Raw genomic sequence first — 25711 nt, forward strand, 5'->3', positions numbered from 1 at the left:
ACCAGCAGATATTTTCACCCTCTACTATCAGCAGTATAGATGGTGCAAGTGAACAATCGAGTAATGTGGAGTGAGAACAAAGTAAAGCTTATTATCTTTTCCTTTATTTTTGAGAAACGAAATTTCAATCGCGTCACTGCTCATTCTTGCTTCTGTTATATTGTCTGGAGAAAAATACTAAGATCCTAGTATTTTTCTCAAAAGTAAAATAGATCAATAAAAAATAGACTATTTTCATCTTGATTAGATTGTAATAGCAATTTAAAGAAAAAATCTATTTAAGTTTTAATGACATCGTTTAATTTTCAATTATTAAGCTTTTAACCGTCTATCGATGACTTTTTTTTTAAATTTTAGAAAAGTTTTTTTATTAAAAAATTTTCAATCGAAAACGATGAAAGATTATTGGAACGTGGCTAATGACAACTAAATTTCCTTTGATTACATTTACCTTAATGGCTTGTTTATAGAAATCAATTTGAAAGAATTTTAATTAGAATTTTTAATTAGGGAATTGAAAAATGAAGTTGAACGAAATTTTTTTTCCATCAAGCTGACAAAATAATTTTTTAGAGATGTGCAAATAGTACCTTTCGGTCCGCAATCGTCTTGTTAAATACCTAAAGGAGGAACTTCCACGTCTGGCCTTCAGGAGTTTAACAACAAACATCTTGTTCTAGAGTGTCTATGACTTCAATGACCTTAAGCCTTAGAGTACTGCAATTACAACTATTACAAATTAATTAATAATTTACGGAATTGAGAATATTTTAATGAAAATTGAATTAATCGATTGAAAAGTAATGGTATAGAACAATTATTGCATGAATAATTTTTCAATAGTTTCCGTAGATGTAAACTTTAAAATTCTATGTATCTTTAAAGCTGTCTTCGATGAAAATTCGTCATATTGTTATGATTATTTTATTAATAAAAAACTTGTAAACGATCCAGTCAAAGGTTTTTTAAATTCATTAGTAATGTATATTTTACAGAAACATATTAAATGTAACCTAAAATTAATATATTAGTAAATATATTTACTAATTCATTTGACTTTTAATTAAAAATATTATTAGCGATTGAATTGAATCTGTAGAAAGTGTATACCTTTTTATTGTAATGTAATAAAAATTCAATGAAATCCATTACATTAATTAGTAATTGATTTAGTTAATTTGAATAAAGATAAATTGAATATTTCATGAAAATATGTATGTATGTTACTTTGCTTTTATCCATTTGCGTTAATTTATTTTTTTTTCCTATCAATTTGAACGTAATTAAATAAATATTTATTGCATTATATAAATGGTCTCATGAGTATAATATTTTCAAAATTCACTACAAATTCTCCGAATTTTTCCCTTGATAATTATTTCGATTATTTATGGACACTTTTATATGATCCCAAATTGAAAAAAAAATTGTCAATAAATCCGATCGAAGTACTTTTATCATTATTATTAGTAAAATAAATTTTTACTCTGGACAAAAGTCTTTATGGAAGCTACTCAGCATAAAAATATAAATAAAAATATTTTCCTATCTATTATTAATATTGACGCGAATCGCAAAAGGTTAAGATCAATTCACTAAAAGCAAATAACTTGCAAAAATGCAATTATATGATATTTGAATACTACATAAAGTAAATATTTTTTTATTACTGTAAATAGCTATTGAAACTTCTTATTCAAAGTTTGAAAGAGGATCAACAAAGTCGAGCACTGTGGAAGAAGTTAAGAAATTAGAAAATAAGTTTGCTGGCGACCCTCTAAAAACGGAGCTTCAAAATAAGACTTAAGAAAAGTAGTGTCGGTAGAAATGGTGCCACAGAATTGACTTTTTCAACCAAGTTGCACGTTAATGTCGAAAAATGAGAAAGCAAATAAGATTTAAAAAGAGACTTCGTTTTGTTGTTATGAACACTCAAGAATAGCACTTAAAAACCATGAGAAAAAAGTAAATGAATGAAAAAAGCAAAAAAAATTATTAACTTTAACGAAAAGTTCTTTTGTTCCTTTCAAACATGAATGTTCTTATTAATCTATTTTTTTTTTAAACGAATTTTTTCCTCGTTAGCTATGAAGTAAATTTTTCACCGGTTGTAAGTATCAAAGAGTGTAGAATTCAGTATGTAATAGAATGGAATTTGTTTTATTTTCTATCCAAACTTGAAATGTTAACGTAAAATTAGAAAATTAAATAAAATGTCAGTTCGATTGAATTTAATTCAATCTAAACTAGAATTGAAAAAGGATTTAATGAAATTAATCAATGAAGTCGACACCCATCCGATTTATTTCATTGTTAGAAAGGTTTAACGAATGATCCGTGAAAATCCCAAATTCTTGTTAGCACTAATTAATCCACAAAAAAAAAAAAAACGAATAAATTATTAAAATACGAATAAAAACAGACGATCTTGATTTCAATAGTAGAAGAAGTTCACGGTGAAAGGCCGTAGTTGCTCAGTGAAAAAGTAAGTACGATTTAATACCAAATACTTTTATTGAGCATAGGTATCTAAGAAGATCTGAACAAGTGTAATAAAAGGTAAAAAATTAGTAAAATAAACTGAAGGATGTGTCTATTAAAAAAACAATTAATGTTTATTAACTAGTTATATCTATGTCGATGTAACATTTTTTAGTGACAGATACAATTTGTGATAGCGTAAAAAGGAGGAACACAAGCCAAGCACACAGTTTGTAATAATAGAGAATGTGATATAGAGAATTTTTCATTCGTCAGTTTTTGTGACCTTTACTCAGAAATTAGCACGCCAACCCTTTACCCCTATAACCTGTACGAGCATATCCCTCGAATTGGATTGATTGCGAGATTTTTTCATTCCTAGTTCACCTGTTCTTTCGTTGTTCTTCATGCTTGTTTGTCTTTTTGTGCTCACATAAAAAATAGAGAATGCGATCGTGCAATTTTAGTGGATTTTCGATTAAAAACAAAAAAAAAAGGAATCGTTAGGATCGCGAGCAATTAAGGGTTTAAGCCAAGGAGTATGGAGTTGGCTGATAATCAACACGATGTTAACAAGAAGCTGAAGTAGACAAGAGTAACTAACGAATCCTACGCTTGATCAAGACGGGAAATGAAGGGAATAAAACCTCAAAAAAAAATTTAAATTAGAAAAAGAATTGAAAAACGAAAGGATGAAGAATAAAAAAAAACCTTTACTTAGTTTATTCATTTCAATGCAGCTTTTCAATTGATATTCTTGATTTCTTCTGTCTAATTTTACGCTGTCCTAAATCACTCTATCATCAAATATAAATCCTTAGATGTAAGAGAAGTATGAAATGTTAATTATAAAATATAATTGAATAAAAGGATGAATTTGTTATTCAATGGTTTGTTGTAAACCAAAAGAAATAGAATGAATACTTTAATTAGGAATGCAATATTATATAAAACAGCTAAAATTAGCAGAAACACACAAGAGTGCGCCACAACTCGGGATACATTTTAATGCAGGGAACTGTTGAATCGATGTAACTCGATGTTTACTGAGTTACTCTATTGGTAACAACAAGCAAGCGCGAAAAAGTTTCAAAACTATTGCTTCATCATTGGTTTCGGGTGATTAATCTTTTGAAACACCATCTTCAAAAGTAGTTGATAATAAAAATTAACTGATTGGCGACGTCACTAATGAATCAAATTATTTTTCACAGAAGTTTGAAGTAAGTGAAAAAAGAAAAGAAAATAGACAAATTAGTTAATGAAATGCACGAAAGTTTGCTGACGAAATTATTTAAATTTATTTAAGTGAAAAAATTGGATAAATTAATTCCATGAGACAATTTTTAGTTAGTTGAAAAATTTCCCATCTAAAGTTGAAATTAAGTGAAGAACAAAATTGATCTAACAACAGTCAAATATCCAGAACTGCTAAAAGTCTTGGATTTCACGTGTGGACCTTTTTGATTATTTATGATTATTTATGACATGAACAGACCAACCGATCAATAGTAAAGTCCCCAAGTAACCAGAAAGGTCTCACTCGTTCCTCTTTTCTTTTGTCCTAACAGAAATTTTCTATCGAGCGTTCCAACAAGTTTCAACTTTTTTTATGAGCTTTCATGAATCAGCTCACGAACTGTTTAAGTTACTTTTATTCTGCAGTATAATTTATTGAGTTTATTCATATTAACATAATTTAAATTATTTTCAATCTTTACTTTTAAGATTTAGAGCAAATGAATGCGCTTCGGCATTGTAATTTTAAAAATGTATTAAAGATTCCAAACTACTCTTTCATTTTCATCATCATAAACTAATAAAAGACAGGTAGTTTACGAAAAGTTAAATCACAAACTTTTAATAGCAATTCAAGATGTTCTCTGTTAATGATATATTCATATCCTAATTTACTTGGCGATAACTGACGAGTATTAATAAAATTTTCATCAGTAACTACGTGTAATATATATTTTTTCCAAATATCTATCTTCCTAAAGCATAGTAAAATTGTACTGATGATGCAAATTTTATCGCAATTGTAGAGAAAACATAAGAAATAATTAATTGACCCGATCTTTCAACATCAAAAGCATTTGTTTCAATATATGATGAAAAAAGAGCGTGGAAATGTCTCTTTATCATTATTCTAGTAACAAAGAATTATTTTTAGCTTCGACTTTCAGCGTGCAGCTTATATTAATCTGCTTTTGAATAAAAAGCTCCTATGTTATTATTATCATTTTCATTGATGTTGGGTATTTAAATGTTAAATGTATTTATCCAAAAGAAATTTTCTCTTTGATAGATTATAATCCATAAAATTCTAGTACAATATAATTGAATTGTTTTATGATAAATACTCATTATTCATATTTAAATCCGTTCTTTAATATATGAACCATTACAAGCTCATAAATTAATTCAAAAAAGTACGATTTAATACTGAATTAAAAGCAGTAATTAATCGTTTTTAGAAAGAGTACGATTCGATTGTTGTAATATTCATTTTTAGGATGATAATTAAGTATAATCTATTTATAACAAAGATTAGAATAAGCGAATTACTGCAAAGGTTTAAGCAGAAGTACAATAAATGTATAATATTGCTGTAAAATAAGTTTAATTGGCTTAAAGTGTGACCCTGAGAATAAATTGAAACTTCAGCAGGCTTAGAGTGAGTAGGAGCTACAAAAAGAAAGATGGCAAAAGACAATAACCGGGGTGGGACATCCGTTGGCGGCTCCTTAAAATGGTTCCTCGGCGAGCATCGCCCCTGATACTTACTCATATGCATATATTCACCTACGCGTCTCGCGTGCCAAGTATCCATCGTCTGTTGTGTCCGTTGGACACGAAACTTGATAAAAATTTCACTTCAGGTCAATCATTTATTTTTAATACGTTCAATAACATTGCATTAAATTTTGAAAATGAAATGGCAAAGGGAAATGTTCGCGTGTTTCTCGGCAGTCTTGGCAAACTACCAACAATGTCAATGGCATTTACAAGAGGCATTCTGAAAACCTGAAGCTCATGCCAGAAACCCAAGCAGGCGTGGAAACAAATAAAACCACTTACCTCCAGGTGAGATTCTTATATGGCCAAGGTTGTCCGTGAATTGTAAACCTCTTATGTCTTGATCTTTTATAGCGTGGGTCGGGTTTGTCAGACAGACCACAGCGCCGGGCCTTCATCAGCTTTTGCGTAGCCTCATCAATCTCTCCTGTGACTGGTATACCACCATAACTCTGAAATTTATAAAAGATTAGTAAGATAAAATGAAATTAATTTATTACACTTGTAATGAATTTTTAATAATTAATTATTTATTTTAATAGTTCATCCACCGTGCTACTTTGTAAGGATTGAAAAAATTAAAATCAAGCAAAAAAATAATTTTAAAATGCCCTTATCAAAGTGAAATATTTTTTTCAATCAATAAATTCAAAATTTTTTGATGGTTACTTCAAATAATAAAAAAATTATTTATTGAAAAAATACAATTCATTGATTATCCATTTTCATTGTATTTAATAATTTTGAATAAAACTATCTGAGTTTTGGTTTATCCTATGTTTCATTGAATTAATCTTTTCTTTCTAAAACTCATAGTGTCTTAGAAAGTAAGAATTTTCTCAGAATTAATCTAATATCACTTGTATTTTATTACGAATATTTCAAATTCTTTTATTGATTAAATTAACATTTCGTTTGTATAGCAGAAATTTTGTTTTCGGTATACATTGAAAATTTTTTACTCAATTCACGAATTTTATCTATCGGAATATTTCTAGAGAATGAAACGATCATTTATATACAAAAATATAAAATCATGTCATTATTTTTTAAAAAATATTCTATACTGATTTATACATTAACATATTTTTCCAGAGTACAACCTTTCACTAAATTGTTTAAAAAAACATAAAAATATTAATTTTATTGGAAAAGAATGTAAAATAACTTTTTAATATTCTTCGAATTCTTTCCAGATTAACGAACTTATTTAACATGTGTGTGCCAAAATTCAATTTAAACGGTTCAAAAATTTTTGAACCACCATTTGTGCCATAGACGAGAGCACGAATGAATGCATAAAAAGAGGAAAACGTTTTACCAACAGCTTTTCAACTTAGCCTTTGAAACTCATATGAAGATATTGAAATTATTACAAGTGCCATCAGCAGCTCCATTTACAGAAAATAAATAATCGTAAAATTATTTTTTTGATACTATCTCGATATATGTATACAAATATGAATATGTGTATTGCTAGAATCTACATTTATATCAATAATCTTTTCTTCATTTCCATAATTCATAAGTTTGAGTAATTAAACATCATATAATTGAATGAGATACCAAAATAATTATAATTCCACGCGAATTCATTTCAATTATACTAATTGGCACTTTAAACTCAAGTTCCAATAAATTATAAGATATCAATCTTCAGAGTTATCAGTCAGACAAAACATGCAGAGTAAAAAACGTCATGCTCCAATATTATTTAAATTTCTTCTATTCATCTCTTCCACTTATTGAAGAATATATATAATAATACTGACATCTATCACAATATTTCTATACAATTTATAACAATGAAATATTTTCTTTCTAATAATCTAATTTTTTTTCGTCTGGATATCATATTTTTGTACTGAGAAATAGTTTTAACTGCGAATGCTAATAGGCATTTTATTCAGATCAACTTGATATTTTTTTAAATATCTACTTTGTATTTCTTCGTGTATGTAAAATAAACAATAAAGCTCATTCATATTCTAACATAACACACACACCTAATGCTACACTAGAAGCTAGATCTTTCACTGATATGATCGTTATTTCCATTCTGAATAGAAAAGAGATTGACTAGAAGTATGTGTATTAGGTATTTTTACTCTATTCAGTTTTTCTAGATTTCTCCTGTTTTCCTCATGTTGTATTCTTTCTTTTTCTTACCAATCTCCCTTCAACTCATAGCCCTTTTTATCATTCACTGGCATGTTTCCTTCGTTGCTGACGAGCTCGATTTTCATGCAAATCTCATCGTCTCGAGAGACCCTGGAGAGCATGAGATCGCTTCTCAATAGAACATTTACACTCGACTCATGAACTAGTGATATCACTCGACCTATTCCATCATCAACGATCGGAATATCTGATACTATACTATGAAATGTTCCTCATATCTTAATTATCAATCCGAACATTTACTTACCATAATTTCTGGGTATTCGTTTATGTTTTTTATAAAGTTTTTTTTTATTTTTATTGTTTTCATCAGTAAGTTAAGAGAATTCATATAAAATATATAAATGGTTTACCTGAAGATTTCTTATAGCTTCTCGTAGCTGATCATCAGTTCTAAGGTTTCCCGTTTCTGAATCAGTTTCTGGTAGATATCCAAACCTCATTAGATAATTTTGCTGGAAAAGAAAAAAATGCATCATGTAAAAAAATATTAATATAATTAGTTTCTTTACAAGATACAACTTTAAGATTAAACATATTTTATTTCAGTTTGAATTTAAAGGTTCTAGCTCACCTAGAAATATTTAAAACTTAGGATGGTCTGCAATAGCATCCACAGACAGCAAAGTGATTCTATAACGGCTTCATTTTTCCATTTTAAGATATAGAGTTACAAAAAATAATTATTTTTCAAATTCATTTTGAAGATTTAAATACATTATTTTCTATTTTTTATATTTTCATCTAAGGAAAAAAAAAATAATGGATTGGTTTTTTTAGTTGAAAATGTAAAAATCAATGTATGATTAAAAATAGCAGTATTTATAAAAAAAACCAGTATAGTACTTTCATCGTAGAAGAAGTGAAAATATGTGAAAAAAAATTGAGTGACTGAATACACATCAACAGCTAAAAATGAAACACTATCGTATATTAATGTCAGTTGATGAAAAACTAATAGGTGTGTACAATATTTGAAGTAAAGTGATGAAAAGTAATAGTGAAAAAATGAACCAAATAAAGCAAAAAATATAGAACAGAAAACAAAGAAATATGAGGGTCAAAGTAGTTAAAATCTACGAAGTAGAATCGAGAAGAGTAATAATTCTTACAAGAACTAAAACAGTAAGCGGAAGAAATACAGCAAAAAGAACCGGGAGAACACAACGAATTGACGATGAAAATGTGGAAAAGTTTAGAGTTGGTTGGAAAGCTTCTATGAGTTTTGGACTTAGACCTTCGATTATGGACTCTATAACTCAGTTTACTTAGACGTAAGTTGGATTAGAATTGATGAACTATACTAAACTTTCACTGTAATGGAAAACATTTTAAGTGCTTCCCATCGTTTATATTAAAACTTATTTTTATTATACTATAACATAATGTTATATTAAATACAATTATGTCATTTTTTAAATTAAAACGCATTGATAGACCATACACGCTAAATTTATTTTATAAAAGTTAGAAAATAAACTCATTTTGGTGACAGATTCCAATATATTTCAGCAATTTTCTCGTTGAAAAATAAAATTAAAATGAGTAAAATTAAAAAGGATGAGTTAGATTTTTATAAATATAATTAAACCATGAATTATAAATGCAAAACACCACTGGATAAGATTTATCATCTACAATATTTTTGTATCCATTAGTCAATTTTATTTCTGCAAAAATAATTTTTTTGATCATGTTTCGATATTTAGAGAGTAGAATGGGATAATTTAAAAATTTAATTTAGGTTTAATTAAAATATTTATGAATTATTCAATAGTTAAAAAAGTATGCATGAAAAAGTCTTGTTTTTATATACTATAAATACTAACGTGATTTTATCCAGCAAGTCACCAAAATTGACGGGATGATGTATTATTTTGAAGTTGAAAAATTCCTAACAAAGCAACTACTAATTTCGTTCCAATCAGAGCCAGTTATAATTTTATTTCATCTCATTTTTATTATAAACTATTAAAATAATTCATCAATTTAATAAATTTTCTGTTGCATACGATATTTGAATACTTTCGAAAGATTTTTATCAGTCATTTCCATAAAATTGCTTTCCTACGAACTTCATGAAAGTATTTCTCAATTCATTTAAGGTAACCTAACAAAAAATGGATTCTTTTTTACTAAAACGAAATAGTCAGCAAAAAATAATTAATCCAAATCACTTATCAAATATCTCGAGACAATAATCGTCTTTACTTAATCTTCTGTTTTTAGCTAATCTTAGTTATAATGTAGATTCATTAAAACCCGTGTACCTCTTGCTGGTCTTTCGGGCTTGCGGTTAATTCATCTTAATTCCGGCCACTTTATACGTCATTCTCGATTAAGGCTTTGCATGGAGTCGTGCACTTGCATGACGTTCATAATTGACAGCTTTCCTTCGTTAAAGCTCGTGACCATGTCCTCGTACGTGACCCCAAAGTTCGCACGTCTACGGCACGCGCGTCATCCCAAAGCTTTTCTTCTCTCCAACTAACAGCACAATAATTTAACTAATTCATGTCAACTTTATGAGTTCCTTATCAGCATACAATTTGCTTCGATGGAAATTTATTTTAGCTATTCTAATTCTTTTGAACATTGAAGTTTTTTATCAAGAAAAAATTACTCTTTTAAGTAATAAAATAATATCATCTTTATACATAGTTTTAATGAATTTTTCTCATTAAAAATATCTTAAAAATTTTTGTGTAATTTCAAAGTACTGAACAATATTATTCGTTCTGGAGAATAAATAATATAGGAAAATTGGAGAATTAAAGAGAAATAAATATGTTGATGAGCAAAAAACAAATCCCAAGAGGAAATAATCGTTGAAACATCTACAGAATAAGGACTTTCGTTTCCTACTCACGCTCGTTAACCCACAGATAACGACTACAATTCTATCTCACCCCCGGGAATATTTATCCTGAGAAAAACAACTATGGGGCACATTAAAAAAGACTAACAACATGGTATTATTCGACAGACGAGAAAAGTTTTTTAGTAAAACCGGAAAAGTAAAAAAAGAAATAGTAGAAATGAAAAATTAAACAAAAATCGCACTTTAGTTTTATTTGGATTCTAATAAGGATAAAGATTCTACTTGTAAAAATATACAAAGCAAAAAAAATTAAATTTCATCCAAAAGTGCCTTTGAACATGCACATTTTTTAAGATATACACAATGTAGTCAGAGCACTCAGTGACTTTAAATGCAATCGTCGGTGCTCTATAAAAGGCTCATGCCCAACTCTCTCTTCTCTTTGGTGGCGTAAGTAAGAATAAGAAGCACCGCACGTGTACACAGTCAACCGGTATACCAAAAAGGCTTGTACAATAGCTTCAGCAAAAGGCGAATGTGCACAAGAAAGACCAAGATTGTACAGATGACCAAATATAGTTTAAACCCTCATGTTATATTTCTTTTCTATTCATTCTATTTTTTATTCATTCAGCTTTCAACTCTTTTTCAGCTAATAAAAATATTCGAAATTGGAATTATAATAAATAATAATGAAACTAGGTTCGTGTTTGTACTTCTTTACAATGCTTTCATACTCTGTTAATTAGGTACCTCTTGATTTAACCGAAAAGAAAATAGTTTTAAAAAAGAAAATTCTGAAAACTTATCGAAATGAAATTGTTTTTATTTAGTTTGTTATTTAATTAATTAACTTCAAATGATAGATCTTATAAGTTACCAAATCTCACTGAAAGATCATTTATCAAAACTTCATCAATGATATCTAGAAAACTCTTTCAACGATTTAATAAAATTTCTTCAAGCTGGATATCTAATTTTTCGGATAAAACGTATTGAACCATTATCAAGTTAATCAAAAGCAAAAGATATCCGTTTTATATCAAAGTCAATATTTACTTATTAATCAAAGAAGTAGGATAAATCAATACTGAATAGTGAATATACAACTCTAAAAATAAATTGACATTGTTGTGATGAGAAATCTAAAAAAAAAAAATTTAACACTATGTTGATCAAACCTATTTACTTCGCGTACCAATAAATTTTACTTCAAAATAAATAAATATTTTTTTCCCAATTTTTGAACCGTTCGAACATACATTTTGATTCTTAATAATTGCTAATAGGAATAAACTAATTTTCAACGAATTAATATTAGAGAAGTAAATGGAGATGAAATTGAAATAGGCAGTAATGGACGTCAATATAGATATATCCAGAGCTAAATACAAATTAATCACATCATCGGAAATGACGCGGCTGATTTTGATGCGTTCAAAACTGTCGATTAATGTATCCTCTTGTGTCTCTGTCCCATATTTAGCTTCTCTTTTTCTCTCTTTCATGTTCAGGCACTCGACATCAACCTTTCTTTTCTTCTTGGTCCCTTGAAACTCAACGCCATTCGCCGAACTATGAATTAACTGACATGAGAGGAGTGAGGTTCATGTGAATGCTCGCCGCAAATTTGTGAAACCGGAAGCTCGAGGACACCGCGTGACGCGCCGTCTAAATTCAACCGCTAAATTCTAGGAACATTGGGATGCTGAGTATGACGAGACAGAGAAGAATGACAAGCAGAGATAGAATAGAAAAAAATGCAAAATTATTTTGGAGAGGATCCAATTGCAAAACAAAGAAAATGAAAGGATTCGAGTCATTTGAGTTATCATAAATTTTCCATAAATAATAACCTTTTTTCATATGCAATTCTAGATAAAATATATTAGTGAATAATGAAATAATGGTATATAAACAACTTTGCTCATAAATTTCTCTATTGAAAAAGTGATAAAACAGAAAAGAGACACAAATGATAACAAATGCAAAACTAAATCTAAAATAAAATTGAAAATAAAGACACAACAGCTGGCTTTTCTATTAGTGATGAGAGATCTCAGTTTCCTTGTTTACTTCCGTGAGTGTACGAAGATGATGACTAAGTCGACAAGGCCGAGCGCAGGAAACGAGTTCATGGAGATCAAGTGGTTGGTCGATCAGCTACTTGCCTCGCAACGAATTAAGTCTATATATCAGGAGTCTTAGTGGCGCCTACCAGTCGAGAGAATGAAATGAACGGTGTACATTTAAAAGAACCCCAACTGCACTATTTTATATTCATACATGAATTTATTTCTTAGTCTTTTCTTCATTTCACCGCAGAATTATTCTACTCGTCGAACAAATACTCTGGACAATTTTCAACTGTGGCTTTTTGTATCGATTATTGTTTTCTCCGGAGAATTCCCGAGACGTGAATGGACTAAATTCTCAACTGAAAGTTGATTTATATACCGTGACCAACACTATTCTTTCAATATTGGTTAAATAAAACATTCGATAAATATAAACTGCCAATTCATATTCGATGGAGTCCATTGTAAAATTTACAAAACAAGAGTAAGAAATTATATCATTTTTCAGGATAAATTGACTGAAAAAAAATTAATGGCGATAAAATATCGAAAGACAATTTATCATATAATTGACTTTCTACTGGTGGGAAATGTTTTTATGGTGAAGAAAATACCTTTTTATTTGCCCTACCCATCTATTTCAGAACAACATTTTATCTGTTTTTTCTCCAAAAAATTATACTGTTCAAAAAGTATTTAAAAAAGATACTTCTTGAGATTGAAGTTCGGCTCCAATACAAATTGATTGCGTTCAGATCTAATTTATGCCTAAAGAAACACGACCCAGTATAGATCAAAATGTAGTCCAAGGTTTTTATAAGAATAAAGTTTTCAGGAGTAATTCCTTCTGAAACGTTTCGCATAAAACTGAAGAGTTGCTAATAACCGTATATGTTCTACAGCAACCTTACATAAATCAATCAAAAACAAAATATAAACAAATAAATTAATAATAAGTTTACCATAGACTGCTGAGAGGATTAATCTACTATTAGCTGATATCTTGTAACGATAGACAGAGAGATCCTCAATCTAACAGCTGCGTCGACTGCTGTTCCTCGACACAGTGACTATCAGTGAAATCAATAAATGCATTCCAAATGAAAATAATAAAAAGTCAGGCACCAGGTAAGAAAGACAATAAGATTCTGCTTACCAAAATCATAAAATTATAATTAGATAAAATAACTTTGAACAATTTATTGAATATTAATCCGGCTAGCTTTCACAATCAAATTATAAAAATAAAACGTGAGACTTCGTGGGGTGTGTAATCTCGTGTGATCATTCAAACTTTACTTTAATAATTAATTTTGTATTTTCATACTTTACTGCCAAGGTAACGCGTTCAAAGAGCACTCATACTCTACTCCGTCATACCGTTCGTTGGCGAAATATTCCGTCAATCCTGAAATATGTCGAGATTTAACTATTAATAATTAATATACAGTATTGCGACTTAAACAAATCGCCGCAAACATAGTAATAGTCATCAATACAAATAATTCGCGTTAGCTACTGAATAACAGAATCTTTAATCACGATTGAATCGCCAAAAATTCTTTGTAGACTCTTGCAGCTTTTTGATATAATTTGTTGTAAGACTTACAAAACTCAGTGATGTCTTTTCGGCAAGACGGGCAAACACCGAGTGAAGCTTCTGGCATGGAATAGTTTATCTATTGCCTCTCAATGAAGAGTAGGGCAAAGAGTTTAATTACGCCCTAATCAATAATTGGAATTTTCATCAACCATTGATCATTTCATTGATTGAGAATGAGTTAGTCGATAATTATTGACACAACCTTCCATGATGAATTCAAGGCTGTTTTACCTCAGTTAACTAAAAGAATAGTAACGGGATGTATGGCAAACGATCCTCATCGTAATGCATCGTGATACAATGTAGACCGTTATTTTAATATTTGACAATTTATTGTTCATTAATTCAATACTAGCCTGCCAAGAGTGAATTGATTGATAATGTATAATACTAATTTTAATTATTAGTATGTGTCTCAAAGAATAACGTACATTTTCATTTAAACGATTTTTTTTAAGGTATAATAGTTTGGCCAAAAAATAAATTTAAATATTCAATTGTTTACTCTTTTCACTCATAACAATATATGTAATTATACATTGATTGTCTTTCATCCTTTATCGTGTAACACCATGTATCATTGTGAGTATCATCCGTCTCATATTCCTTTACTGTTCTATATAATATATAATTTGAGCTATTTTGGTAGAATCATTGTAATTTTCAGAAAAACGGTTTTACGCGGACAATATTCATTATTGAGATAATTGTTATCATGTATGCGGCGATTCGTTTAAGCCACATTTCAGGATTGGCGGAATATTTCTCTAACGAACGGTGTGACGGAGTAGAGTCTAACAAGTAAGTTGTAAGTGCTTAGGACTTCTTTCAAGCCCTTGGACATGTTACGTTGGCAGTAAAGTATATTTTGAGCAAATTGAATACATTGAAAATACAATATTAATGATCAAAGTAGAGTTTGAATGATCACCACTAGTGTCATGTCTCTCAGAGTCTCACGCTTTATTTTTATTATGTTATAGATTGAGAACTTCTCTGTTCATCGTTACAAATACTTTGATCGATACGTTATCGATCCAGATCTACCTATTGACCCACTTTTTAATTAGTCTTTCATACATTGTCACCAATGGCGCTTCAATCAGCACGTGTATAATTAACAAAATGTACCAGAAATTACCATCGTGGCATCGATCACTGATATTTAAATTTCTGGTGTCTGTCTGTCTGTCCGCGTTAATCTCCGAAACGGCTTATTCGATTGCGACCAAATTTCGCACACATGTAGCGGACGTGGTCAGAAAGGTTATTGGTTACTTTTTGTTCATATGAATTGTTTGTAACAAATTCAATTGTTATAAACAATTAAAAACGGGTCCTATGCAACATATTTGAATTCTTCCAACGCTTAATGTTTTCTTTTACTAAAATAAAGTTACACACTGTGTAATATAAATAAAAACTTACTCCTATTGTTTGTAACAATTAGATTCATTGTAAATAATAGAAAATGGGATCTATTTGATAAATTTGAGTTCTTTCAACGTGATTACACATTACGCGGACGAAGTCACGGGTATCTGCTAGTTATCAGTAAAAATTAATTCTCTTTAACGTTGCGAGGAGTTTATTTCAAAAAACTTTAACATTGCAAAATATCTCCAATGATTGATACATCAATTTGATTGCCTCGATATTGTTAGATTGATTAAAGTGAATAATTATTAAGTAAATTGTTTGCATTTGACAACGTCATTAGTAATTTTCCATATAATAAATATTATTTTCATTTGAATTATTAACTCATTTGAAAAATAAATTCTAATCGAGTTTCTTCTGTTCAGTTTCATTCAGTTGTGTTCGTATGTTCTGCAAAATCTTAGATATTCAAAGCTAGCTAGTCTTGTACGGGTTTTTTGTTTTGGCCTTGGAAACAAGTGGCGTTCACGAGTAAGGTTTGTAGAAAATTTTGATTTTCGTCAGGCAACTTGGAATCTATACAGTTAGAGGTGGGGTAACGTACCCTAATCGCGGTAGCCTTGCAATCAATACCACCGGATGTAGTAATTGTTGTGAAAAACAATAAAGAAAAAAATATAGCAACTCCTTTTTTTCCCAATGAATTGAGATAATGAGGGAAAGAGCAAAGACTATTGTGTTTGGTCGTCAGAAAAAAAACTAACTTGAGCGAAAAGCAATTGAAAAAAATAAATAAATAAAAAGAAACAATTTTTTATTTCATCAAATAAAATAAAAAAAATCGCAATTGTTATGGGCACGTCAGAACAGATTATTTACAGTAGAATGAATTCAATCGGTATTTTTTAAACCGACATTCAGTCCTCCCAATGTCAATCGTCAACGACCACCCATCAGCCACTATACCCAGTATCATGCAAATGCTGTACTTCGCTCCATTACCCGTTCCGCAATTGTGGAAACGAGCGAAAAGGATAGTCGTCGAGGTTTTACAGCCGTTATTTATACCAACCTGAACTCGTTATCTGTACTGACGATAGTTTGCACTATTTGCATTTCGATTGTGGCAACACGTAATGGTTACGATTCAAGGAACCTGATGCACATCGTCCAATCAATGATTGATTGTCTTTGTTAATGTTAAATATCATAATTCTTTCTAACAATCGGAACGTTCTTCCTAATATCCTTGATATAGAGATAACCATGAAATTGTTTATAATAACAATAAACTGATTGGTAGATAAACACCATTCCATAAGTGAACAAATTATTTGGATGACAACTATAAAAATAATGAGAATGTTTTCTTCAGAACAATGTACATCTTTAATAGTAAACATGTACTTTCAATAAAAACATAAGTCTGTCGGAAGGAAAAACAATATTAAAAAAAAAAAAATTTTTTTTAAAGTAATTATGTTCTGTTATCGTTCAGAAATAAAGAAATAATGCCGATTAAATAAAAAGTCAAGTGCCGTGAAGTGAGTACTAGACAAATAGACTTGCTAGTGTACAGCTGAAAGTTTCAAAACTGAAAAACGACGATCGAGTAATAGCCAATCTTGAATCTACCTTTTTAAAAGCTTATCTTTGCTCACCCCATCATTCTGAACTCTTTAATCATTTCTCGTTTATTTTGAACCCTCTTTTTGTTGATAAGAGTTAATTACTGACATTCTTGAGTTTCTCGACTTCTGACTCTTATTACTATGATTATTCCTATTATTGTTATCGTTTCTTCTACATTTATAAGAAAAATCGAGCAAAGACAGATGTGATCAAGAATTGGCTATGCAATATTCCTTATCGTAATAAAATTTCTTATGATTATTACTTTTTATGTCATTTCATCTATATAAATAAAACTAGCGGTCAGTATATCATTACGTTATAATGTTATTGATTAATAGAAAAAAATTTCAAGTATGGATTTTGTAGCATAAGTAAACCGATGTCGGATATGTATCCTTTGCGGTAGTATTAAAAAATTTAGTTATTAAATATTGATAATAGATAAAAAAGACCTGACTTTCGTAGTGAGATTTAATTTCTGCTCGTTTACAACAATTTGATAGTTAAGAAAGAAGATTTCGTTTTTATTCATGTTACATCCATATAAATAAAATTAGAATGTCTGTGATTTTAAAAAAACCGCCTCAAAAGGAGCTCAGAGGTGCTGTTTAAACGTGAATGACCATTTTTAGAATTTTTGTCTGTCTGTCCGGTGTAATCTCGGAAACGACTGAACCGATTTCGATGAAACTTTGCAGACATAAAGCGGTGAATGTCAGGACATAGGCTACTCCTTGTTTATGTAAATTGTTTATAACAATAGCATTTGTTATAAACGTGTGCATCAGATGATATTTACTATCTTCCCCATTGTGTGAATGTCTTTACGAATACACCCGAAAATAACTGATCGGTATCTCACCGCTTCGGAGTGTAGAGAAATATGACACTATTGAATAATAAATAATACACTGCAACTACTAAAAAGTACTCTACAACTCACTAAAAAGTGGTTGAAAAAAAAAGAAAAACGTACAAGTTCCAAAGAATAATCGATATAGTTTGTGGAATGGTCCGAGAGCAGAATAAAATTTACCCTGCATCACGCCGATTTTTAAGAAACGAAAGGATAAAAAAAAGTTAATTTTCGAGGATATTTTACTATTTCTATGCATTGTACCACAATTGTCCGGCATTGTAGCGTACTTTCTACTTGATTCTTCTCTTAATGTAGCGATGTCGCATTAATCGTTTCAATTAATGAGAAATTCTTTCAATTAACTGGAAAAATAACATAGTTTTAAGTATTTGTGCAACAATTCCTTTACTTGATTACTGTACATACCAGTCAAATAGTATCTACGCGGAAAAAGTAGCGGGAATAAGCTAGTAATCAATAAATTTAGAAAAAAAAAGTCGCGTTGGAAGAACTTAAATATATTGCATAAAACTCGTTGTCAATTGTTCATTACAAATTCAATTATTATAAACAATTTACATGAACAAAAAGTAGCCCACATACCATTCTCGACAATTTCCTCTACATGTTTGCAAAATTTCGGAGATTACCGCAAACAGGCAGACAGACAGACACTAGAAATTTATCCGTATTACTATATAAATTTCTAATGTCTGTTAGTCTGAATCGGTCATACATTCGGAAACAAACGTTGACCTCAACCTAAAATGGCTTGAAATAGCGCTAAAATTTGTCCAAACAAAAGACACATGTAAGACACTCGAACAATTTGTCGAAGCGTACGTGGAAGAGAAATTTTTCGAGGAAATCAGACGAATCCGCGAGGGAGTAAAACATAGCTCGTGAACTTCATTGATCCATACCTGGGTGTTGTCGGAGCACCTAAGCACAGATTGCAGGCCTGCAATCTTCGCAGAATACCTGTAACCTGTGGATCAAACGAATAGGGACTTTATTCTCTATGTTACTCTTTATCCCGTTTTTTTTTCTTTTTTTCTGGTCTTTTTACTTTACTTTCAGGTATTCAATAATCTCTCATGCAAACTTTTACATATTTCAGGAAACGTCATAATACTAATCATACATTCTTTCAGCTGTTGACAATATAATGGTACTTCCTCTCACACCATAAACAACTGGGGCCGCCGACCAAAGCGAATAAAACTGGTACTACGGGTGACCGAAATCCAAGCCCGTACCTGGGGCTGCAAAGTCGAAAAACGATATGTAGAACCAGGTGCTTTCAGTCAATTGAGGTTAGACTCGTAGTGGTACGTCGTAAGGTCTTAGGTTAGATGCATGTATCCTCGTGCCTTTCTAAAGGCGCGAGAATATCACGTCCCATGTAACGCCGTCACTAGAAGTAGAGCCACTCCCAGAGTTATACCTTATAAGGCGAGGTACTCAAATAAAATGTCCTTCTCAGGACAGGGAAACAAAGATTGTCTGAATTTGTTATAGACAATGATAAACCGGATCTATGCAAAATATACGATTTTTACAAAAATGATATTTTTGTTTTACGGAAAAAATATTTCTATATAACACAAATAGAACGAAATCCGTGTGTATAACAACTGAATTTGTTTTTAATAATTGAAACGTGGATAATATGCGAAATATCCAAATTCCGTCAACGGAAAATCTTTTCTTCTTCCAAAGAAGAGTTTTTGAATACCATTACAAATTTGCTTAAGCAATGCGTGTTCGGAATTGGCCTAATTAAACTACAAAATTACTATCAACTACTTTTTTCGATTAAACTATTAATATGTTATGTAATTATTCACATTCCGCGGATGAAGTCACGGGAATCAGCTAGTATAGTAGTACAGATAAGATTTTCTGTCTGTGATTTTGAAAACGGCCTTAAAATAAGCTCAGAGAGTTATTTGTATGATGTTAAAACGTAAATCTCTATTTTTAGAATTTTTGTCTGTCTAGGGTAATCTCAGAAATGGCTAAACCACTTTTGATGAAACTTTGCAGCCATGAAGAGAATAATATCAGAAGTAACATAGGCTACTTCTTGTTTATAAAAATGGTTTATAACAATTGCATTTGTTATAATCAATCGAAAGTGATATCTAGGCAATATATCCGCGTCTTACCAATGCGATATTTTTTCTTTTGCTGAACAAAAGTAACATTAATACGAGTTTTTTTTTATAACAATAAATTGTTTTAAAGAAGCAGAAAATGAATCTCACGATGGAATTCGATTTTTTTTCGCAGATTATTAATACTTGCAAATTTCTTACTTTCGTTTTAATACTATCACAATGTAATATGTATCTGGCATTGACCTATTCCGAATTCGAAGTATCTATTCAAAATTTTTTCGATTAATCTATTGTTATGTGACTTAATTATGCACATTACGAAATCGCAGGGATTCGATAGTTGTAAATATTTTCGTATTTGAAATTTTTGTTAAAAACAGTTTTACAAGTTATAAATGTAAATGAATTGATTTTATGTTTCATTTTTTCAGCGCTGAAATAGTTGATATATAATTATATACGTGGAAATAAAAATAATTATACATTAAAAATAAGAGCCTGTATTATTTTGTACTGCGGAAAAATAACAATAATTGAAAAATGGTTTCCAATTTACATTGTAAAAAAATATCTTAATTATAAGCAAGTGCGAACTCATTAAAATCATACTACTCATATATATAATGATTCTTTACGTTGAAATATATTAAAAATATAAAATCATCTTTCAACCAATTTTATTAACATCTGTAAGAAATTTATTCAATTTAAACCAACTTGGTATAAAACATTTTTTGAATTTGGGAACATAAAACAGTACTTTAGATTTAATTCACTTAAAAACTTCTACAATTATTATTCACCTGTAAAATACATAGAACGTACTCTAGAATATTTAAATATGCTCTAGTGTGAGCAGAAGCATATAGATTTAAGCTATTTTAGAGGATTCAGTATACTTTATGTGAATGTTTAACTGCCTCTTCGGGTTTTGTCGCTAAAATCTAGTGACACAGTAGTCACAAGTACAGCATAGACAGCTAAAGGACTTGTGGATTAAGTCACAAGATCGTGCTAAGCATGAATTGCCTATATGACATAAAGACATCGCGAGAGAAGAGGATTGTCTGCTGCAGAACTCTAGGCTACATTCGCATATCCTTCTGAATAGAACGGAAACGGAATTCCTGAGAATTGTATAAACGTGATCTGAATAATCCTCGGGCTTTACTACTTAAATTCCTTTAATCGAGTTATTTTTACCAATAAAAATAATCATAATGTCATGTTCGATTATCATAAAATTATTTATAGCACTCGAACAAAAAAAATTATTCGGATTAATTGAATTCTTTTAATTGAAATTTCTTGGTTGTGAATATTGATTTACATAAAATACAAATTACTGCTATCAAATCTAAATGCTAATAATACTATTTTATAGTTAAATATACATGAATTCGTATACGCACTGCAAATCCAAGTGTATTCTTGTTACACACCTAAACGTGTTAAATGTAATGTCGACCATTTGATTAACATTATCGTCACTTTTAATGCATTTTTAAGTGTGGAAAAAGTGACTACAATGTTAATCAAATGGTCGACATTATATTTAACACGTTTAGGCGTGTAACAAGAATACACTTGGATTTATCGTGGGGTAGCTACAAGAGTTAAACATACTGCTGTTCTAGTAATTTCAAATTTTATATCATAAGTGGAAATCATAATTTAATAATTACTTTGAAAGATATTTTAAATAGTTTTCGAGATATGGTTTATTGTGTATGCACATTTTTTTTGAATTGAGAAGTTCTTTTTTCTCTTTACTCAAGAACAAGAGTCATGTAGAGACAAATATGTTTTAGCCATAGGTTGTTGAAAAAATCAGAAACAAAACTAAATGTTATAAAACTTTTTTGAGCTGTTTTTATTTTTGTTTACCAGCCAGTAAAAAATTTTTAAAACTTTTTCTTTATGTAGCTATTGTATTAATCACAGCATAAAAAAGCACACTATTGTGAGGGATGGAACGATTAATGTATGAACTAATGTGTTAAAATATATACTGCCACATAATATTCTCCCTATTTTGTATGTAATAATATGTTTCAACATGTATATTAGATCTACGTATATACACTTCAGCATCTACATGATTATATGTATCAGAACTCTCATAGATGATTGCATACATATCTCGTTATTTATTACTTATACATAATCAAAGATATAATTTATAGCTAACATATACAGATACACATAAATTGTGGTACTATTTATGAATAAATTTTTTTTTTATCAAAATATAATTTGAATGGCCATTTATAAGTTCATTCATAAATTGTCAAATGTAAAAATTTCGTGAAAAATAATAAGATTCAATCAATAGTCGAATAAGAAATATTGATCCAATTTTCATATTTAAAGATAATAAGTGTTAGTCAACCATTGGTTAAAAATTTAATTCATATATTTGATTTTTCAATTCAGTGGTTTTATTTTAAACAAAAAATTTTATATTCAGTTTCGAAAAATTAAAATGAAAGACACATTCTTGTATTTATATAAAATGTTTGAAGTATGCGCATTTTTAATATTTAGTATTATTAAAAAAAAAATTACAAAATAGTATTTTATCTTCCGTTAATAAAAAATGATAAAAATTGTGATTGAGAGTTTGAAATGAACTCATAAAATTTAATTCACATTCTTTTTTAGATAGAAATAATAATGTTAAAAAGTTTTTTAATTTTTTTTCTTCATCACTCCTGTAGTGCTTGATTCATATTTTCAAAAAAATTACTCAGCGTTTTAATGAAATATGAAAGCACTGAGAGTAAATGAATTTTAACCGAGATAATTTCAATTTATGTCAAAGGCTCATAAATGTATGATATAATTGAAAGCCTTTTAAGCAAATTTCATCGTGGATTATTGAAGTTTCCTTGTAGTACATATTAAAGTACAGTAATAGGTATATCAGACATATTATTATACGTCGTGGTTGACTTTAACATGAGATAGCGTAGAAAGTATCAAAGTAGTTGCTAATAATGCAAAAATGTACAACATTCTATTCAAAAACCCTTTCGATGTCTCTCTTGTATCATAATCTTGGCTACTCTCTGATGATAGAAAGGTATACTTAGTTGGGTTAGTTGAAAGACGTTTTATAGTGGTTCATGGTTACCTTTGAGACCTCTTTGACCTATACTCTTCATCTGTTCTAGTTATGCAAAAGATGCTACCGAAGAAATAAACTATCGGCAAGATGCTATTTGAGCTTTACTTTATAGTCTTCAACTTTTTCTTTTTATTTCTATTTAGTAGAAATTACTCTTTTAAACTAAATCAATAAAAATCACTCCGAATCAGTGAATATTCACTGATCCATTTAGAAGAGTAGTTAATTTTCACATTTAAATAGAAGTTTGTTATTTACTTCACTTTGTATGTTAACGTACAATTATCAATGATTTTCAATTAAATTTAATTCTTTAATATTTAATCATAAACAATTTTTTTGTAGAATTCTAGAAATAAATTGAATTCATTTTTTTATCTTTTATTATCTCTTAATAGGTTGTGTAAAGTTAGCGGCCAAGCCAAGAAAAAGGTTTTCTCAAAAATGGCATTTTATTGAAAGGATGATATAGTTTAACATCTCATACTTGGAATTTTTCTTACCAAATTTCTTTTGGCCGAAATTTCCAAAAAACACAAATTATTGCGAAAAAAAATCTAAATAATTACGGAAAAAACAACAAGTAGTAGTGACTGTGACACGAAGAAAATTTAACAAAAAAAATAAAAGAAAAGTTGCGCGATAAAAAGAATTAAAGTAACGGAAACTAAAATATCGATTTTAAACATGCTATCTAAAAACAAAATAATCATAAGTACCGGAATTGCTATCAATTGTACTAAAAAGTTCAAAACTTATAAAAAGTATATCAACTATGTATAAACTGCGTTTATGCCATAGCGATAAACAGTAGATATATCTATCATATATGATAGAAAAATAGGATGTACTTGGATTTATACTAGTTTTATCGAGATATATGAAAGATAAATGTAAAATTGCAGACGGACAATTAGCTATATTTAAAACATTTCCAAACAATTGCCCAAAATTAGTTAAAATCTACTACCAACTTTATTGATTGTCCTATAGCTCGGGCTGTTTGTACTGCAATTCTCTATGAAAAGACTCCGTCATGGATTTGCCGGCTTTAGAATTCACTTCAGAATTTAATGAAACTAGGCATATTGGTACATGATTACATCATAATTGATGAATTAAATTTTTGAAGACCTACTGAGAACTGGAAGAAAGATATAAATTTTTAAAAATTTTCGCCTTCCCCACTGATCCTTATGGGAAATCATAGACTTTATTTTATTTCACAAAATTAGACGTTCAGACTTCTATGATAATGGTATCATGATTGCACCACAATCAAAATACTTTAGAATTTTGATAATTGTTTTGAACATTTTGTGGTCCGAGTAAATACATCAGAAATTTTTTTTTTGCTAAAAATTCCAAAAAAATTTCATGAACTGTATATTAAAGCACATGGTTTTTTGATACAATGTCTTTTTTTAATATCCCTCCCCCCTTCTACTTCCATAAGCCGATAACTTCACACCGTGTGCGAAATATTCTATGGGAAATTGAGAGTGTGAAAAATCTAATACGGTTTTTATTTTTACTTGTTTTTAAAATTTAAAGTACTATAGAAAGAACTTTTGAAAGGGAATCTAAGTGAAACATCACGAAGCTAGTTCATTTTTCAGCAAAATGCTTTTTTAGTAGGTATTGTATGACTTCATTGAACACGGTTGGTTTTTCAAAGTCAAAGCATTGCTTTAAGTTTAAATTTCAATAACTTTATAAAAAAGTGCACTACCTTTACTTGAGAAATATTTTATGTACTTTTTTTATAAATGAAAATAGAAGCTTAGAAATGTTTCAACTTTATTTGTTTTAAATGAATTTCTTCACACCTTGGACATTTTTGATGTTCAAAGAAGAAATAAAAAGATCATTTTTCTTTGTTTTATTTAGTTTTCCGCGTAATAAAATTTGTAATAATAAAAGGTTTTAATACAAGAAATAATTTTTTTAAAATCTAAATTAAAGATAAAGTTATGACTAACTTAAATTTTGAAGTGCAATATTTTTAATACATTATTAATATTTCATAAAATAACTTATTTTCATCTTTACATTAATATGAATTCAGATTGATTAATCAATTAAGTATAATAAAAAAAATCATCATTTAAATTACATACCATTAGAATTATTCCGCACTAATGAACTTTTCCTTTTCACGTAAATTATTGGCAATAATTGGAATTGGCACTTTATCAATTCTCTAGTCTAATGCTATACATAATACCCATATTCCACAAAGTGCATTATATCTATCCTGCATATGTTCTTGATATAATTCTATTTAATAAGAACTAATCAAATTGATATTCAAATTCTCACTATATCATTAAATATAACAAAAAATACTAACCTGTGATAATTTTAAAAATTGCAGAATATTTTTATTATTCATAAAAATTAACGTTTCATAAAAAGAATCGTGATCATCCAAATGACAGTTCGGACAAATGAAAAAAAAATACTCTTATCAAAGTTCTTGAATAAAACACAAATCAATTCACAATGGAAAGTTTAAATTGAAATGTCAGGATTCTGACATATAAAATTATATTAAAAAACTCTTCTTCACTGCAAACATTTGAAATACTCCAGAAATAATCATAGCAAATACAAATAAA

The 25711-nt window shown here is 29.2% G+C and overlaps 1 protein-coding gene across 1 annotated transcript in view; it reads right to left on the bottom strand.

The window, feature by feature from the left end:
• The window catches only part of LOC118068325 (Matrix metalloproteinase 2), a 123059-nt gene that overhangs the window by 69359 nt on the left and 27989 nt on the right, over window positions 1-25711 (bottom strand). The window contains exons 4-5 of the mRNA XM_035085627.1: window positions 7815-7916; window positions 5563-5732 (exon numbers count right to left, since the gene is read on the bottom strand). Of these exons, the coding sequence (XP_034941518.1) occupies window positions 5563-5732; window positions 7815-7916 (272 nt within the window). The remainder of the gene's footprint in view (window positions 1-5562; window positions 5733-7814; window positions 7917-25711) is intronic.

This window comes from Chelonus insularis, unplaced genomic scaffold, assembly GCF_013357705.1.
Source record: "Chelonus insularis isolate UGA/USDA-ARS -01 unplaced genomic scaffold, ASM1335770v1 contig_3_pilon, whole genome shotgun sequence".
NCBI lineage: Eukaryota > Metazoa > Arthropoda > Insecta > Hymenoptera > Braconidae > Chelonus > Chelonus insularis.